Source organism: Bombus impatiens, unplaced genomic scaffold, assembly GCF_000188095.3.
Source record: "Bombus impatiens unplaced genomic scaffold, BIMP_2.2 scf_0815, whole genome shotgun sequence".
NCBI classification, from domain to species: domain Eukaryota; kingdom Metazoa; phylum Arthropoda; class Insecta; order Hymenoptera; family Apidae; genus Bombus; species Bombus impatiens.
Window position 1 is genome coordinate 289,833 of NT_177234.1, and position 19,800 is coordinate 309,632.

General features: G+C 39.9%; 1 protein-coding gene across 1 annotated transcript; it reads left to right on the forward strand.

The window, feature by feature from the left end:
• The first annotated feature begins 14,618 nt into the window (after window positions 1–14,618).
• LOC112213599 lies at window positions 14,619–15,987 on the forward strand. The gene is made up of 2 exons (XM_024370548.2): window positions 14,619–15,071; window positions 15,610–15,987. The coding sequence occupies exons 1-2, from the start codon at window positions 14,658–14,660 to the stop codon at window positions 15,640–15,642; spliced, it is 447 nt and encodes a 148-aa protein (XP_024226316.1). The 5' UTR covers window positions 14,619–14,657; the 3' UTR covers window positions 15,643–15,987.
• Window positions 15,988–19,800: the final 3,813 nt, after the last annotated feature.

Below are 19,800 nucleotides of genomic sequence, written 5' to 3' on the forward strand. Positions count from 1 at the left end.
GCGGGGGTGGCGTGGACAGAAATCAATATAAGACGGGCCTCCACGTATTCCTGCCCTCTCGCTCATACCCTCCCAGTCTCCCTTATGTTTGTCTCCCCAGCTGTACACCCGTCCTTTTCGCACCCTCCTCGAACTTCAACTGCGTTCCTCGTTCGTCGAACCGAGGGGACCCCTCGGTCTCGTCTCTGTCCCGCTCTCTATCTGGGTTTCACCGGCCGCCCTCGCCTCTCCCCCTGCCCTCCATCCCTCATCCACTCTGCCACACCACCGTTCCCTCGAGGGTGGACTAACACACACACGCGCGAGCAGAAACATACATACGTGCACGTGCAAACACGTAGCGAGGAACGCGAGCGCACGCTCTGGCAAACCAAGCATTTCTGTACAGGGTGTGTTTCGACATGTAACGGGTGGCTCTACAATGCAGGAAGAATTCTTGAGAATTCACTTACCATTAAGAAATAAACGCGCGTGAGAAATGAAATCTTCTAGTTGAGAAACAAAAAGAGTGTAAGAATAAATGGATAAACGAATTTGAAAGAGGACGAGAATAAGTTCGTTAGTTGGATATTTTTCAGATTGATCTATAAGACGTAAAAGTTGACCAATTATGTAGCGTGGCGTGCGACTTTCACCGGTTGCCGAGATACGCGGCAAGTTGTGGATGAAAAGTTCCCGCGTCGATGAAACTCTCTCCATAAATTCAGGAAAGAAAAAGGAGCAGCGAAGCCTCGGTAGAAAACGAAGAAGCGTAAGAATAAGGACAAGAATAAGACAGAAAGAGAGAGAGGGAGAGAGAGAGAGAGAGAGTTACGTGAAAGTAGGGGCAAAGGAGAAAGCGATCTGAAAAATCTGAATTACAAATCTCCCGTCTCGCTTCCGCTGCTGAATTAACTTTCGCTTTCCTTAACCTCGCAGAAAAGTGCTTAAGGATCTGTAGGATCGTCAGGACACGCGAACTTTCTGGACACCCGTTTCGTCGCGGTATATAGGATCGATAGAAGGACAGCAAACGTGTGGGGAGAGTGGAGTTCGTATCCTGCGGATAAGGGAACGGCATCCATAAATTACGACGCAACTCTGCAGGGTAAAAGTCCTGTACAAGAGACCTCCTATGTACGGCTGAGGTCTCTTCCAGTCTCCCTTTTCGTTTCTTCGTTCTCTTCTCCCTCTCCTCTTCTGATCTCCTTTACGACCAAAGCCCCGCGAGGGTAGGCGTGCTGTGGAACTATAAATTTTATCGTTAAGTTGTTTAGAATCGCGGCCCCGTGAACCATTCCACTATCCATGGAATACCATCCCCATTCTCCACGTGGCCACGTCCCTTGACGGCCCTGAACCGGGGGTTCTTGATTTCCAGCATTCACTTTCTACCAATTTCTCGGCACCGGATACGGGGCGCGTGACTGCAACGACAGGGAAATCGTATCTCTGCGAACGCCATTCAAACACCGCAGTGATCTAGCGATCGGAGAATTGGTACGGAGTTTCTTTGATGGAGCAGCGGAGAACGTGTATGACAGGGTTCAGGTGTGTAGAGGTCTCGGTTAGGTTTATATAGGTGGATATTTAGGGTTTGTTGAAGAAGATTGATGTTTGGTGGTTTTACGAGGGAAGAAGATGAAAATGGTAGAGGTTTTTGGATATTATTTGTGAGAAAGGAAAAAGAGGAGTATTTCTGCCCTCATGATTAAAGTCAAAATTTAGTAATTTTGAAATAGGAGGAAGATGGAGATGGTTATTATCGGGAAGAAACAGAGTGTGGTGTTATTTATACGATTAAATGTAAAGTCTGACGATTTTCAAAATATTCTGTGTATTTTTGCGTCTTTAAATTCCGCGTAAAAATTCTGATCGCAGGGAATTGCAACTTAAAAAAATCCTACAAGTCATTTGGTTTTCTATACAGCTTTTAAAACAATCGACTCGTAGTAGCAAAAATTTTCTGGAAGCAACATCACCAGCAATAACGCACAATCCCATTTTCACCGTCAACTTCTAACTCATGTCCATTTGCTTCGGACTCCCAGTCACCCACAGTCTCACCTTGAATCAAACCTCCTTATCAATTTTTATCCTTAAATCTTTGAAACCAATCCATCGAACCAATAAAAAAAAAAGAAGAAAAAAAGAAAAAAACGTTTCACGTGGCACGCAAGGCAAAAAGAAACAAAGAAGCTTCCGTCGTCATCGTCCTCGGAGGGTGGCACGTAAACCTAAGTGGGGTTAGGAGGGGGGATGGTCTGACAGGGTGGTATCGAGGGGACTGGGGAGGGTTTGGTCGAAAACGTGGGTGGTGGCCGGGCTTCGGCCCGTCAGGGGGGAAAATAGGAGCGGGTGAAAGGGTGGCTAAAGGGGGTGGAGGGAGTGGATTCGATTCCTCGAAAAACTGTACGTTTTTCTCGCCGATAGAATGGCCGGGACGTCACCTGAATACATTATGTGTTTTCCACCCCTGGGGCTAGGATATTGAAATTTTTAATATCGAAGGGTGGCGGCCGAGGGGGTTGGTCGGGCGACGGACGAGGGCGGATGGATGGAGAGCAGTCGAACGTCTATGGCTTCACGAAGCATCCCTCATGTAGCCACCCTCCCACGGCGATCCCTTATTTTGCCGTCGATATAGCCGCTGCGTATGCACGTGTATGTGTGTATGTATATTTACACGGCTACTGTACAGCACGCGTATCTGTGGATTTGTGTTTGTGTTTATGTTCGCGTGTGAGTAAACGGCGACCGGGTATATGCACGAGGAACTCCGCGGAAGTTGTTGCATTATCGTTAGCCGTTACTTCTTCCAGAGGACGAGATCGATAGCTGGTTGCTTTTAATTACGGTGGAGTTTTGCTTAGGTTTAGGTGTTTCATGGTTAATTGATTGAGAACTTATAAACCTTAGGATAGAGTATTTTCGTGTTACAGTTAAATCTCTGTATGGAGATCGGAGCTCAAACTGAAGGAATGAAATGAAAATTCTTCTATTTTTCAGGAATTTTATATAGGCTTGTTACTATTTACTATTTTTACTATTTCTCTGCATTTATGATTAGTTATTAAATAATTGCTATCCTGTCTTATCACATATAATTATAGCGTCGTAGACACATAAATATTTATATTATCCTGTTGTATCTATAATTATTATGCGACAAGTTCTTTAATATCAATCATTTCCTGCATAGATAAATAAGATACGTAGATTATATTGATATTATTATTTTCAATAAATTTAGACTTTATAAGTACATGAAAAAATTTGTCTTCCTTAAATAAAATTTATTGTATCCTATTAAAATTTTGCACTGTCTTACGAGAAGTAAGGTATTTGTATTTCTTATTCGATAATTAGAATGGATTAGACTCTTGGGCAACGAATACTTCGTTGACGTTCATCGATAGAATGGTTGACAACAGGAAAATGTGGAGAAAACGGAAACAAAGGATGTCTGTGTCTTTTCCTGTTCAATGGTTTTCGACTCGTTCGATGGTTAAAGAGGGTCTAAAGAATCCTTCGCTTTGAGATCTGTGCTATTCAGTCTTTGATCAGCTTTCTTTGCAACTTGAAAAGCTCATTTCGTACTTGTTGCTGCTTTTGAATTGCATTTCTTAATGGCGACATGGGAATAAATTCAAAGTAGGGAGGTCCATGTAATTTCAAAGACGAGATAAAGAAAAACCAAGCCAAGTAAACGAAAGGAACAATGCGATGAATAGTTTCTTTAATCATTCTTTATCGTGTCCGCTGCCTTTGCATTGAGAAAACATTTATATGTTACGATAGAAAATAAGAGATCGATTTGATAAATAATTGTTTACTGATTAACTCGTGTAAGTGAATTTATCAATTGAAATATATTTTTAAATGAACGCGTATAACGACCACTCAATGCATAAAATATTTGCAAAATTCTAAGTTCTCAAACGTGTCAGTGATAATAAGAGTTGACTAAATCATATATATTTCGTTTCGAGATATTTAAAGTTTTTCGTTTGATACATAAACTGAATTCTGTTTAACGACGCAATGATTCAATCCGAAGATTCAATTTCTACTATTCTGCAAAAATGGTTTCAGATTATTGTAGTGTGAATGGACGCAATGCAAAATAAACGATAAACTCACTTTTCTTTTTTTTTAGATTCTTTACTTTGGCCACTTTTATAATTGCCGGCACAAATATTTATATGATTTCAAAATGTTGAACAGATTCAGAACACATAATTTCAACCAGTGTTATAATTTCATTTCTGCCCTAAATAAAGTTGAGATTGAGACATTCATGAATTAAAATTTCTGCTTTCAGACTCTCAGAATAGCATGGTATTCGTGGGTAACTGACATTTGACTGATACCATAATTATAAAAGTGGCGAGTTCAAAACAGTTAGATGGTAAAAAATAGGGACGATAAAACGCTGATCTCAATTCGAAGTTCGATAATACGAGCATAATCAAGGGAATTTTTCGCATAATGGAACGTAATATTATCAATTATCACTGATCGCCACGTAATTAATATAACCAGCGCGAGAGTCGTAACTAGTTTCGAATAGCGGGACCCATACTGAGAGAGAAAGTTCAAAGAGGAAGTTTCTATGCTTTAATTTCAATTAATTTTTTCATTTATATAGCTTATGCCAAAATTTTCTATATGTATCAGAATATTTCAAACGAGATTTATGAACTCAAAATAAAAATAAGAAATAAGATATAATAATGTGATTCACTAACACATATGTAATATACCGTACAATTCACCGCAATTGCCTTTTCCAAGAGTTCCAAAGTTTTCGAAATGTCTATTAGAATTTGAAAAAATGTTGAAGTTCTTTCTAATCAATAAATAGATATTGTTATCATTTATCAGATATTCAATAGATATTATTATCAAATTTGATTAGAAAAAATTTCACATTTCAAAACACATAGAAATGAGAAATATATACTTGAATGCTCCCAATAAAAGCAATAATAACCATAATTGTGTGACAAACCATTCTTAGTATGGCGCCATACAAAAGAAAGTAAGTACATGCAATTAACGATAAAGTCATGGATGCTCCGGCGTTTCTCTTTCTGCGAGAAGAGCAGTGGCTTTTCACGATGATTTACCAACATGAAAACAAGAATCAAAGGAAAAGAAGAACGATGCCCTTCGCTTCAATAAGGCCATCCACTTTTATTCGTCCGAGAGTTCCATTACAAGCCTGTAAAGTGGCGTGCGTACTTGCCGGTGAGATTACATCGGCCCTTTGTTGAACTGGATCCGTCATTTAATTCAATTTTCCTGTTCCGGCTCTGCACATATATTAAAGCATCTGTTTCCATCAGTGAAGAACGTAACGAAGAAAGTAGCGATTGAGAGGGAAACGACATTTTGACGCTTGCTACTTCAGAATCGGTGCCAGTTGGATCAAACGCCGACTCGCCCTACTCGCTCTAAAATTATTTCCGCAGATGGAATAGTTGAATTATACCATCTATAATCCTCGACGATGGTTAGCGGATTTCATGGTTAATAAAGTCTCTCAGCATTCTCTGCTTTAAAACATTTATTATGCAACAAATATAGAAAAATCAAGTACGAAACGCAGTTTGAGAATATCGATGAAAAGATACGATTGTTATTGTTCAAATATCTGTTTCAAGTACCTGGAACCATTATTCTCTCAAATTGTTCGCAAAATACTTTTAATTGTTTTTATATAAAACGAAGCTAGAAGAAGATTAACGTTGCATTCCTAGCTGCATATAAAGAATTTTATTGAAACGTAGTACAAAGTTGAACAAAGATATCAAAGAGCTTGTAGAATTTCTATATTCATACTTTATATATGAGAAATTTTCAATGACATAAACTATACAATTTTCTTTTTCGAATTTGTATTTTCTTGCTACCATTTACAATTTCATCAAAAAACAATTATAATATGTCAGTTCTAAAAACATGCACATTTTATTATCCCCTAATTTCATCGCTATTATATAATATACATTTCAGTTTCCAAAATAAAACCCTAATAATGTACATAATCCATAAATCTCAAGAAAAACCTCGATATACCCCAAAAAGCCAAAGGACAAATATATATGTATATATATCGAAAGTAGGTCATGCGACAGAAACGCTTCGCGGTTAAATGACACCGATCTTCGAAAGCTGTCCGATCCTGAAAATCGTAGATCCAGTTTCGACTCGAAACCATGGGCAGGTGATGGCGTACGACAATACCGCGATACAAAATAGCAGGCCTACAAGATCGTTGAAACGTACTTTCGACCGCGACCCATATATTTCAGCCACCATTTCATCCTCATACCTGAGCCGCCATATATAGCAGACACTTTGATAATTTGGACTTTTCTGACCGGTATACAGTGCGACCCTATGGCCTCGAAGGACCCTTTTCCTCCGACCAGGGCAAAGGACTTATGGGCGCGTGCTATGGGTGCCCCTCTTAAGGTCTCGGGGCGCGACCAGCATGGTCTGAAAGGGTCATCCCTTGACCCTGGGCGTGCTGCCCAGCCCTAACCCCCCTCGGCGGTCAAAACAGGCGGAAACATGGCCTGACCCTCGTATATCACCGTTCTGGTTCTGCTGACCACGCGTACTGGACGCGCCACCACGGTCACGCGTCCGCCAATTAAAAGTAAATTCGTTTCGTCTCGTGGACCAGACTCGCTCGCGCGAATTATTGGATGGGGAAGGGTGGCTGGGTTCGGCGGGCATCGAGGAAGGGATGAAATATCACGGGACACGATTAAGGCGTGAATTATTTATTGCGGGATGAGTCGCGTCTGTGTTGGACTTGCTTGTCTATTGGTGGACACAGGAGGTAAAAGCAAAGGTGGGGTGATTTTTTCTAATAAATTGGGGGTGGTGTGTTTGAGGATATTAATATTTGAGATACCGCAGGTCAGAATGGTGTTATGTGGAATTAGATTTGGGGATTTGTGGAAAATTTGTGGTAAGATGGGTTCTTCTGGATGACAAACTTCTTGGATCTATTTGTGTTTGAGAAATTGATACTGATAGATAGGAAGTTAATTTTATATTTATAGTTACGATGTTATATTTCTTATTTGAAATTTGATCCTCATTTTATCTATTTTATTGTAATTTTGTTCATGTAATTATTAATAATGTGATTAGTAGATAATAAATAATAGGAAAGTTAATATAAACACGTTATTAAAAATAATATTAATACAGTATAGTAGTAATGTTGAAGGTAATGGTAATATGTATTAAATATAAATAATATGCGATAGATATAAAATACTGTGCGTCTTATGCTACATGAACTAAAAATACGGATAATAATAAAAATACATTAAAACGCATATACTATCTCAACCATGATCATCCCAACACATTCAAAAGAAACATCGTACCTGTAGAACAAAGACTATAACAAATATCAATTCCTCTAATACTCTCTCCTCCTTTCTATTATTTCCAATGAAACTAATATCGTGGCAGCTGGTTAGTTCGGCGCATTCTTTTTACTATTCGGCGCATTTTCATTCGGAAATCGACAAAAAACATTTCGCGGTGGAGGTTTTATATGCTTCCACGGTATCGTACAAAGTAATCGATGTTATACTCACCGAGTGGAAAGTGCGTTTCGCATTCGGCCGCATTGACGAGGCATAAAACCGCAGTAGAAAATTCCGACCATGCTCGTATAACGGCGTCGACATACATACACGCGTGCTTCAACGTTGTTCTTTCCCTTCTCTCTTTTTCTCGCCGTTTCCACGTCGTGCAATACCCGAAAAACCGGAGGAATTTTTATTCGCGAACCGACACGACGTTGACCTAACTTCGGTCGAGCTACTTATCGCGCCAGCTCCACTTTGTCTTGAGTGAAATCCAAGGTAATTCGAGATCAAGCTGCATAATTCATGGCCTCTACGAACGTTCTTTAGAGGTAAGAACCGAAAAAAAATTTGATTCTGGTAAACGGTCCCGTTTGCGGTTATTTTTTGGACGTTGGCGAGAAATGTTTTTATACCGTATTGCTCATACTGAAATTCAAACGACTATTTTCTCTCTTTCTTTCTATTTGGTTTATAAGTTGATTTTAGTTACTTGATATTTAATAACAAAATTCTGTGATTCAGAATATAGATACTTTTTAATTATTTTGAGTAGGTTTATTGAAATCGGCGATGAAAATGGAATTTTTTTTACGATATAAATGATTATTGTATGGTCATATAATATTGATATGGTTATATATATATATTCTTCTATTTTATTCGTAAAAACTTTTTGTTGTAATTGTAAATAATCAAGTTATATTCTGAAGAAATGTGTCAGAGTATATAACTATTATCACATAGATTAAACAATCTTTGATTCATAAAATATTCTTGGAGAAATGCTGCATAGAATGTTATATTTACGTACAATTTGCTAACAAATTAGTCATATACGTATAATCAGAATAACTCTCTCCGTGCTAAATCTGTTTGAACCGTAGTCACGATTGTACTTGATATTCACCCTCAAACGGGAGGGAAATATTAAATTAGCTTGATGAAATCAACTCAAAGCATTTATATATTATATATATAATATAGATAATATATTATGTATTTAGTATATTTGACAATGTTTATACTTTTCATTCTAAGCAACAATCATATTAATTCATGCTATTTCGTATAAGATACATTTTATAACAACAATGAAGTTCATTATAAATCATTTAGAAATCAAGATATTAAATGTTTTACGATATTAATAATAATATCGAAGCAATCTATATTCAAAAATATATACTTGCTATAGATCACATTTCGCTCTCAAAGAATATCGCAAGATCAGGATATACCTACCTCGCATGCAATTAACTTATATTTATTCAACCAATATTTACTCGATATACCTACGCGCCATATTTACCTAACTAAAATCACAAACTTAAACTTCCTAACGCGATATATTGAGAATGTATTAATATACGTATTTATATTACTAATATTAATTATACGTCAAAATTCTAATACCAATACTATTCCCTTGTACTATCGCTTTCTCAAAAACCCCAAAACCCATCATATCCATAGAAAACTATTCTGCTTCCACTCATCCAGCAAACTAACTTCCAATCAATTTCCTGTAACTTCGAAATCTCTCTAACAAGAAAAACTGAAAATCCCAACAGCAAAGCCAACCCAACCTAACTCTTGCGGGTCTCACGTTCCCCGTCTTTCACCTGGTGGCTTCGTGCGTCGCGATTATTTGGTTCGCGAACGCGACCTGTCCCGGGGGTTGAGCGTCGTCGTCGTCTTCTTGGGGTACGACGTTCGCCGGCTCTGCTCAGTGTGCTCGTTACAGCGCCTCCACTCTGCAAGATTCAATATTCTAACCAAAATCCCCGGGGCTAAGGGTGGGCGGTGCAGGGCAAAAGTTTCCAGGCGTGGAGCCGCGTGAACCGCACACGGAGCATCCGGACGGGTCTAAAGTTTCCCGCTTCGTCGACGTGTGCCTCCCGTCGTCCTCGTCCTCTCATCGTTTCGCCGACGGTAAACTCGCAGTCCACACACGAGGTACGCGGAGGCAGCAGAAGGAGACGAGGGGAGGGACGAGCGAGCGAGCGAGTTACTTGACGGACTCGACGTTTCTGACGTCGTACAGTTACCGCCAAGAATCCGGAGCCTGGTGAATTTCCCGGCTCGAGAGCAAGGAATTCGAAGGGCTGAGAAACGACGACGACGACGCCGACCACCACCACGCGATCCTACGATATCGAGAATTTTATTTGCCCAAGGAAAGAGATTCCAAGGGGTGGGAAGCGAGGTACGACGCGGTGAAAACCTGCAATTGGATTTGTTTTTGACTAACGACGCGTGACGCTCTGTTTGCGGTAAAAAGGTCGTTTTTAGTATATTTGAGTTATTATTGTTGGATCGAAGGGCTGAGTAATTTTTATTGGGTTGGTTCGGTTTCATGGTACATATTTTTGCTTTAAATTATTTTCCGAGGCTTATTATTTGAAATTGAATATTTGTATAAGACGAAATTTTGAATCATAATGAGAAAGTACTTGTGTTACACACATTCATGTAAAATAGTGTATACCAACTGGGTAAAATATTATACGTGAATATTGTCAACCCGATAATCTTGGATACTCTATTATAATTTACACATCTAATATTATTTCTTCAACTTAACCTTTCGTATTGAACATCCACACATGACGATTCTACATTAATAGGTCACGACATCGACTTCCAAATATTCCCACGTGAGACTGATAAGACTACCTAGTACAACAAACACCTGTATATTTAAATATACCAAATAAACCAATACTGTGTATTTAAATATACTATATATAAACAACTATAATTAAGCATCGAGACTATATACGTACATACGTATATGTATATTCTTAAACGTTCCGTAATCAAAATAACCACTATTTCTCTACAAATATCCTATACGATTTTTTCAATTTTGAAACTGCTGTCTCTAATTTTTCTGTATATAACAATATTTTGTCAGTTATTTTTTCAATTGCATTCAAAAAGCTCGTAGCTCAACGATCGTAAGAAAGTTTCGAGGTACGCAGGCATGTAAAGTCGCGATAAAATCTTCTCCTGCCATCCTCTCTCTAAAGCGCACATGCCCACATCTATTTTACCCGAGTTGGCCAACCTGCCCCATCCCCAGGACCAATCGAAGTCTGCCGCTTTATCGGGAAAACCGAGGGTGTTCTTCGGGCAGACGGAACTGCCCCTGCGTTCCGGTGGCTTTATCGCTGAAAATAGGGGTGGTTTTTGAAGGGGGTGGCCGTCGATTTTGCGCGGACTGTACCCTCCACAGAGCATACAGAGCGGCCTCCATACAGAAGAAAAGGCCTCCAGCTATGGCCTTCCATCTTATCCCTCTTTCAACCCCCTTCTTCTGCCTTCAACCACCCTCTCCTCGTGTCTACATCGTTCCCATGCTTCGACGATGTTCGTCCGTCTATCTTCGCGTGTTTGCGCGTGCACGCCACGCGATACGGATAATGGAATGTATCGATGATGCAAGTTGTGCATTCTATGGTGGAAAGAGGCGAAGTTTCGACGAGGTTGGCTGGAAGGGGAGGTTTACGGAAAATGGGGTGAAACGATTTATAGGCGCGTTAGTTTGATATTTGGATTCCCTTTGATGTAAGTTTGTAGTTCGTTTGATTGTAGGAATGAAATTGGATGGTTAGAATATGGAAGATTGGGGAAAAGCGAATTGCAGATATTTGGGGCTGAAGAAATTTGTGTCATGACTTGTGATTATGTAATCATAGATTATGGGTTTATGTTTGGGATAAATAAAACATTGATGTTGTAATAAAAATAAAAATTTCGTTAAAAGTTATGTATTATGAAGAAATGTAATACAGAATTGCTATGCAAGCATTAATGATAAAATTCAGTTTAATGGTTGGGGTTAGGTAAAGATAAATCTGGCTAAATCATACGAATTTAACTCTGCCAATTAATAACCAAACTCATTATAAAATATTATAGTAAATAGTTGACGAGTTCTTGGTGCAGAATAGCAAGAGAAATTTCATCTCCCACACCGATGATCAAAGGCATATTTCCAACGATATACTGCAGAATATACTGTAGAATTTCATTTTGAAACATGGTACACTCTCCACGAAGAACTTCAAATTGTAATAAAACAGAATTACGCATTTTCAGCTTCTACTAAACAATTCTAATCGACAATAATGCGTTCTAGAACAATCAGTACTCCTAAATCTCTCTCTCCTCTAAACCATAAAAATTACGATTCCTCCCTTACCCTCTACCTCGTTAAACAAAATTCCATCGTTCAACCGTCACACGTAGCGCGATAAGCCTATTCGTAATTCAGCATCGACACCATCGCATTATTCTCAGCGCGGTGACACCTTTTCTCCATCCTGGGCGCTATAGCCGTGAAGGGTGGCGATAGACAGAGAGAAAACTATCCCCGGCGCATCGGATTTAACGTTGAACGCGGCTCTAATGAGGTGCGCCGCGTTCACGATCCTTTTCTCCCCAAGTTGTTCGTCGTTCCTTTCGCCAGGTAGGCACAGCGGATTTTTAATGGGGCACCGCGGCGTGCTCTCCTTTTTTTCTCCCTCTCCCTCTCCTCGTCCGTGTTCCAGTGGCGTTCGACAGCAACCCCTTCGACCGATGGTTACCTGAGAATCCGTGGTGCAGGCAGATACATAGGTAACGGCCCCCGGGGGTAAAAAGCAACGAGAGGAAAACTGTCCGCGTAGCGAGATTGAAATTCAAATGAGACCGCGAGGATATTCTAATTCCGTGCGGCAACCCCTTTTTTGCATATCGGGACCCACGCAGCTGCCATCCCGGGGACCCAAATTATATACATCTTTTTTCCTCCTTTCTCTTTCCCTTTTTAGGTTCCCTCCCGAAAGAACGTTTCTCTTATATTTTCTTTCCTTTTTTTTTTATTTTCGTTTCGGTATACTCACCTTTGTCGCTCATGTTGCACGCGGCGGTGTTCAGAGCGTTTTTCCCGCTTGCGCCGCCGCGCGTGATCCGCAACAATTGAGAATCGACAGTATTCAAATCCGAAGGCGACGGTAGCTAGCTACCTAAGCCCCCAGGCTTACCGGCTGCCTTCCGCGGATCCGATCGATTTTATGTTGCGGAAAGACGGAACGGGAAAAGAGGGAACACGCCTGGTCCGATACTTGCCGATTATCGCCAGGATATACACCCACGTTCAGAAGTAACAGGACACTTATGAAAATTTAAGTAAGCCTGAAAGACTGGGAAATTAGCGAAACGCTTAAGAATGATTATTTCGTCTGGAACTTTAGGCTATAAATCATAAGTTCAATATCATAATAATAATTCTCTTCTTCTCTATCTATGTACATCGGTTACGTGTTTCGTGGTTGCCATTTTCATCAATTCCAATACATGTCTACATTATAACCATATTTCTTGCTATTTGGTTTCTCTTCGTACACGCTACAGATGATTTTACAATATACATTCGGATCTTGAATAGACTTCTTGGAGTATGCTATAAAACTTAGGTTTAGATTAGAAAACTTTATTTTTCAAAATGGATCTTTAAATTTCCGTTCGATTGAAACGCGAATCTGATATTTGCTTCGTGAAAATCCGTAAAATTTCTAGTTCATCGTTCGCAGCGTTTAATACTTCCATGAAAACGTGTCAAATACGACGCAAATACATACATCGATCACAAAATTTATCAGAATAAATCAGTTTCGAATAAAAGAATATGAAAATTTTCATAATTCGTAATTTCACAATTTTGTTTAAATTTTTCACGTACTAAAAATAAAGCGACGTGAATGTTGATCGAAGATCCACGTTTGGTTGCCTTGAAAAGTCGCTCGTTACAGCTAAATGAAATGATGGCGTGGCAACACATTGTTCAGTGGCTCGTTGCAACTCAAGCGGACGAGAAGATTTATACCGCTGAAGAAAATTTGCCCCGATAAAGTGTTTCCGTGTGCTGTGCTCATGGCGAACGCTTATCGTCTCGTTATTCCGGATTTTGCAGCGAAAGTTAGGCAAGTGAAAGGGAACCGTTTTCATTCATAAATATAACGTTCTTTGACAGATTGATCGTATCTACTTCTCTCGATTCTTATCGATTAATAATTCTCTTCCATTATTTGATCTTGTATTTGAAAATTATCCTGTATTTATATTGGAGAAAAACTTAAATAGCTCAAGTAGTCGTATTTAATTCAAAGTGTTAAATGCACAGTTTGAGAAAGATATTATTCACTGGGTTATTAATTGGAAAATGTCGAAAGAAAATTTAATAATTTTTTGATAAAGCATATAGAGTAAACGATTCTTCAATGTTTGAATAAATCAACGTCTCATGTGGATACAGAGTAAAATATATTATCTGAACTTGATATATGCCGTCAATATTCTCAATTATTCACTAAAGTATCAATAAAATATTCATGTACGTTGTTGAACAGGTTTTCAACTGCATAGTAAATTGATAATAATTAAATAAATTATCTATTTTTGTGAAATTATCATAACACGCTCCAAGATGTTATGTCTGCATAGTAAATGTTAATAAACACAATAGAACTATGTACGACGCATTTTACAGTGTAAAATACCTGAGGTATGATATGATAATATGCATGTAATACGTAAACACCACATGATAAAAAATTCTATTTTATATACACAAAACGCACAAGTAAAATAAATAATACATTTTTATTTCACACTTATATTATAAACATTATATTACTTATACGGTCTAATATTTACCTCACAATTTTATGTAGACCCATCCCAATTATCTACTGCTTAATATTCAATGTTTATCCACTGTTAAAGTAAATGAAAGAACAAAAATAAACCGCCTTCCTTTCACCTTCATATTATAAACGCTGTACTTCTTACATAACTTTCTCAAAAAAAAAAGAGAACAGAAAGATACAAGAAGATAAATCAAAAAAATTACGAAAAGAGACGTGCAAACACGATGGTACATAATCGCGGCGAGTATCCCGCTGCAACGAGCATTTTCAATTTTCATAAACGGCCGGAATAATCCCGATAAAAATCCTGTGCAGGTGAAATTCCACGGGACGGTTCGGTGAAAGTCAGTGTGACTTGATGGGCCGCCTACGTGTCCGGGGAGAGAAAAGAACCTTAGATCCAGGACTCAGCGGTAGGAGGCCAGGAGAACGAAGAAAAAGAGAGAAGAAGGAAAGTGCAAACGGCCTAAGGGGGCCGCCGCTTTGCATAATCAAATCCTGCGATGATGTAGCAGAATGCGAAGTACCCCGTCGTCACTGGTGCGCCGAAAAAGGGGCTGAGAATCCCGCGGGCACGCGAGTACTTCGAAAAATGCAGCCTCGTGTTCCCTTCGCAGCCTTCGTTGCCTTTCGGTTCGGTCATAAGGCCGTAGGCACCCCTTACCAGACATCCAGCCCTTGCAGAATTCCCGGAGTAACCCGGAAACATCTACTCGTTTTGCGACAGAGACACCACGAATTCTTGTTCCGCAGGGCTGACGTGGAAAGAATGGTGAGTCTTCGTTGGTGGCTGATCGAACGCGAAAAGTCGACTGGTAGATTTTTTTTCGAGCGCCTTTTTGGAACATTGTTCATTATATATATGCAGGTAATTAAGTTTCGATGATCTTTTATTGCAAATGGCTATTTTTGGGTAATTGTTTGTTGCAAATGATCGAATCTTGGGGGTTTGATATCTCTAGTGTATCATTAGGGTTCATAAGCACGTAAATACTTGGTTTAATTTGGGGTGGTATTTGATTTGGTTATAGAATTATCGACAGGAAGATTCAGAATGATCTTATATTTTATTAGAACTTGAGAATATCAGGGAATTGTAAGGATATTGTGGTAGAATTTATTTTTGTATTTTTAAAAGTTAGTATGCAATAAGAGAATTGGTGTCTATGAATTAATTTTGCTATTTAACGAGTACATATTTAATTGCACGTACGATACAATAAAATATATACTATATAAAATATAATAAAAATTCCTACAATCTTTAGAGAGAAATTTTTGGAGAGTTTAAAGGCTTGATTTTGTTACAGAAACTGATGGTGGAGGAAGCATGGCGAAGTTGAGGAACTAAGTCTGGGTTTAACGAAGAGTGATGTTAGGTGTCTTGTAAGTTGTGCGATGGGGTATGTCGGTGAATTTTATGCTTTATATTTCCTTTGAAATTGGTGTACCATGCAAAATAGTTGTAGCTACCAAATTTTGAATTTGAAACATACTGTTGAAATATATTGCCATTTTGAAATAATTACGTATTTTATAGTATCCAAAAATTTGAAACGGAAGCTTTAACTTAGAATTGTGTAATTTTAGTACTCAGATCTTCATTTCTGAAAAAGTAATGTTCAATTTGAGGAAAATTAATTTAAGGAAGAATTTTATATTTCATAAAAGCGAATCACAATATGCATATATAAAAATATACAATCTAAAATCTTAATTGACACCGTATCTTAGTCGTTAACCTATCCATCCTCAATAAGAAAAAAAAGATCAACCTGCTCCTGAGAAAGTAAAAACTTCTAAAGGCCAGCAGGCACGTCCGCCGGCATTTGGAAAAGCTTCGGTGTATCAAGACGGAAAAAAACCCCGTGGAATTCCGCAAGAGGCGCGAGGAAATAGGGTGGCTGGCTCGCAGAGTTGGCACGTACCCCCTCGTCAAAATGGACGGGCTAAGCCCGTATAAGTCTAACGGGATTTTCGATCGTGGGCGGGCAGGGTGAGTGCAGGCCGCGGTTCGGTGGTGGCTGTATGTAGGGGAGGAAGGTGTGCGGGGGTTGAACGCGATGGTAAGGGCACTGTGGAAGGGGGTGGCTGGGAGTCCTTCAAGATGGCGGCTATAAGGGATGGTTTAGGGCACGTGAGGGTTGCGGGTGAGGCAATATATCAGAGCTAGAGGGAGCGAGAGGAAGAGAGATCCTTGTGGAGGGTTGCTTCACCCCCGATGATGGCCGTTACCACCCGCTTCGCTGGTCCTTTCCTCTTCTCTCTCTTCTTCATCTTCCGACCCGTCTTATCCTTCCTTTTTCCTTTCTCTTTCCTCGTTTCACGTCCGCGTATCGCCTTTTCTGCCTTTGCTCGCCCTCGATCAAGACCACCCCCTCCTCCTCTTCTCTTAACTCGTCCCGGTGGAGCCCTCGGGTCCGTTCACGAAAGTATAAACGTCAGAGGAGAGTGATGGAAATGGACGAGACGAGGGGGAAGAACGGACGATCGGGAAATAGTGGAAAATCGAATGGTTGAAGGGTGGAAAGTACGAGAAGGCGGGGATGAGGGACGACGACAATTCGTTGCTTCCAGGGATTGAAGGCTTTTCGTTCAGCCGGTCTTTCTCTCTTTACCTTTGCCGCGCTGATATCAGGGGCCGATGGAAATATGCCAGCCGGAAGTCGTCGAAACCGGTAGCCGCCGATGCTTGTTGATGGATTCGTGTAAACGTTCCGAAAGGGCTCTCCTCTATCTCCTCGATGAAGGGAAATGCGATCGACGATGCGTTTTGTTTCGGAGGTTCGTGGAAATGGCGGTAGTAGGGAATGATGGAATATGGTTGAAAGGAGCTTTATGATTGCTTTAGGAGGAATTAGTTACGTGAACTAGGAAATTGACAATTAACCCTTTTATATATAACATGCAAATGTATGGATGGTTATTGCTAGATTAGGGATACTCATGGAATTTCATATTTTTATGAATGTAATTAAAGAAACCTATATAGATATTTGTTTCATGCAATATGTATTATAATATATATTTTACTTTAGATATTGTTGAATTATTAAACGAGTAATCTAAATATTTCCAGAGAACGCAAATTTCTTAAATATAATTTCTTAAATGTAAAAATCTTACAAATAACGTGGAAAACAGAAATTTCTTATTGAATCTGAAACAGATCTGTTAGGTTATAACATATAAAATGCCCAATTCTTCATATTTCACTAGATCCTAAAAGGACTGAAGATATTTATCATTTATAAATATGTGAAAAAGGGAAATCTCATGATACACTGATACATTGACGAAGATAAAACTATTTATTAAAAAAAGAGACTTTAAAAATTGATATAACAAAACCTTCGACTTAGCGTATCCATCCCCCTGAATCATTAAAAATATGGCTACCATCAAATTCGTATAGATGCACAATAAGGACACGATGCTGCAAACGTTAATCAAAGTGACATATCGAAACCCAAACATTCGGTGTAACCGCGCGATTTCCAGCGGGCAGAATAATCGTCACGTACAAGTACGTCGTAAATCCAGGCGTACCAAAAGCGGGCTAAGTGTCGCGGTCGGTTAAAAGGCATTATGATAAATTCACGAGGAATTTATCGCGCGGTCGGTATCACGAAGGACCAACCTCGAAAACGATAAAGATGAAGGCAAAGAAAGCAGAGGGAGGAGAAATAGGCTAGAGGAACAAGTTAAAACGAAGATAGGGAAAGAAACGAACACGCTTATAAAGATTTCAGCTCGCATCCAGTCGCCCCTCGCGACGTATCCAGCAAAGAGGAGCGGTAATGAGCTTCAAATTCCTTCCCCTTGGCGTGTACTTTAACCGCGTTTCGCTGCGTTTTTCCGCGGCACGGAGCAGAGAGGTGGAATTCCTAAAAGAAATCAAATCCAGAAAGTAAATGAAAAAAGTAGAAGACAAGATGAAAATAAAGTAAAAGAGAATCAAGAGAATAGCGGTCTGGAAGGGCGTGACAATGGCCGACTCGTTAATCGACGTCGGGATGGAAAACGGGCCGAGGAAATCGCGTATCTCAAAGCGGTGCGAGAACGCGGCAAGAAATTTCCCCGATAAAGGGGAAGAAAAACGAGCGGGGACGAAATCTCGTGGAACGGAATCGCCGGCTTTTTCACCTGCCGATCGTTCCACCCACCTTCCACTGAGGTCCTCGAGAAGCTCGTTTTCATCCCTTCCCTTATAGCTCGAGTGTTTTCGACCACGCCAAATCTCCGGGAAATTCTAAGTGAACGAAGAAGAAAAAAGAAAAAGAGGAGAAAACGTAGAGTGTAGAGAAAGAACCGTAGCAAGAGAAGAATCGTAATCGGTGATCTCTGGTGATCCAGAGAAAGAGAGAGAGAGAGGAAGCATGAGAAATTATCGAAGAGGAACGAAGAGGAGGGAAGTCTTCGAAGCATAAAAGAAACGGGAGGACCTCGTTTTTATTTCTTCGTCGTATTCCGAATAAACGGGACGGAGAACGGTATAAGTAGACGAATGATCGAGAAAGATGAAAGAAGGAAGAGAGTCAGAGAGAAACAGAAATGGTTGGAAAAAGATGGGAAAAGGGAACGGGACGAATGAAAAGCTTCAAGCTTGCGGTAAACATCGAGCGTGTAATTCGCTCTTTAAAGAACACTTGGACGATAATTAAGCCGGCATGGGGGCACGCTGCAGCCTGGTGATAAGGGGCGAAAGAAACGCTGGTGCAACGAGGATGGAAACTCAGATCGAAAGAAGACAGAGGAAGGGTGCAGCGGAGGGTGCAGAGGAGAAGTGAAGAGAGGGCGAAACGACGGGTTCCAGGCACCGTTGAAAAGATCTTTTTCCGTTTATTTTTCGTGACCATGGCTCGGAAAGACACGTGGTCTGATTTTAATTAGCACCGGGCTGCACTCACGGCACAGCGCGCGCGCACCCACGGATGTAGAAAGAAAGAGAGAGAGGAAGAGAGGGAGAGAGAATCCTCCGGGCTTAGAATTTACCTGTCCCCAGAACTCCGTTCGGTTTCCTTTCCTCTTGGCTACCCCCTCGCTAAATCCGCAAAATACTCCCCGCTACGTTTCTTTGGCCATGTTCTCGCGCTCGGTCAAGAGGGTTAATCCGGCAGCGAAATTCTCGGTTCTTTCTAGCCAAGAGAGACGACAGCGGTTTTGATAAACGTTAATTCGCGGTGTTATGTCACGAGGATCGGGAAAACTACGTCGAGGATATACAATTTTTGGCAGTTGCTAGGCTGAGCAGACTTCTGTGTTCGAATTTCAATGAAAAAATGAAATACTTTCTATAACATTCAATAAGAAAAATGTTTCCTACTAAGCCTTTATCTTTACCTTTTTAATTATATTCATAAAAATATGAATTTTAAATATCCGCGATCTAGTTATTAATGATCCAAAATGCATTTTTCATATGTCCTTTTTCTAGAGAATATATATTACGATTAAATTTAAGATCAATTTTGAAAATAAATAATCAAGTGATCAGATAC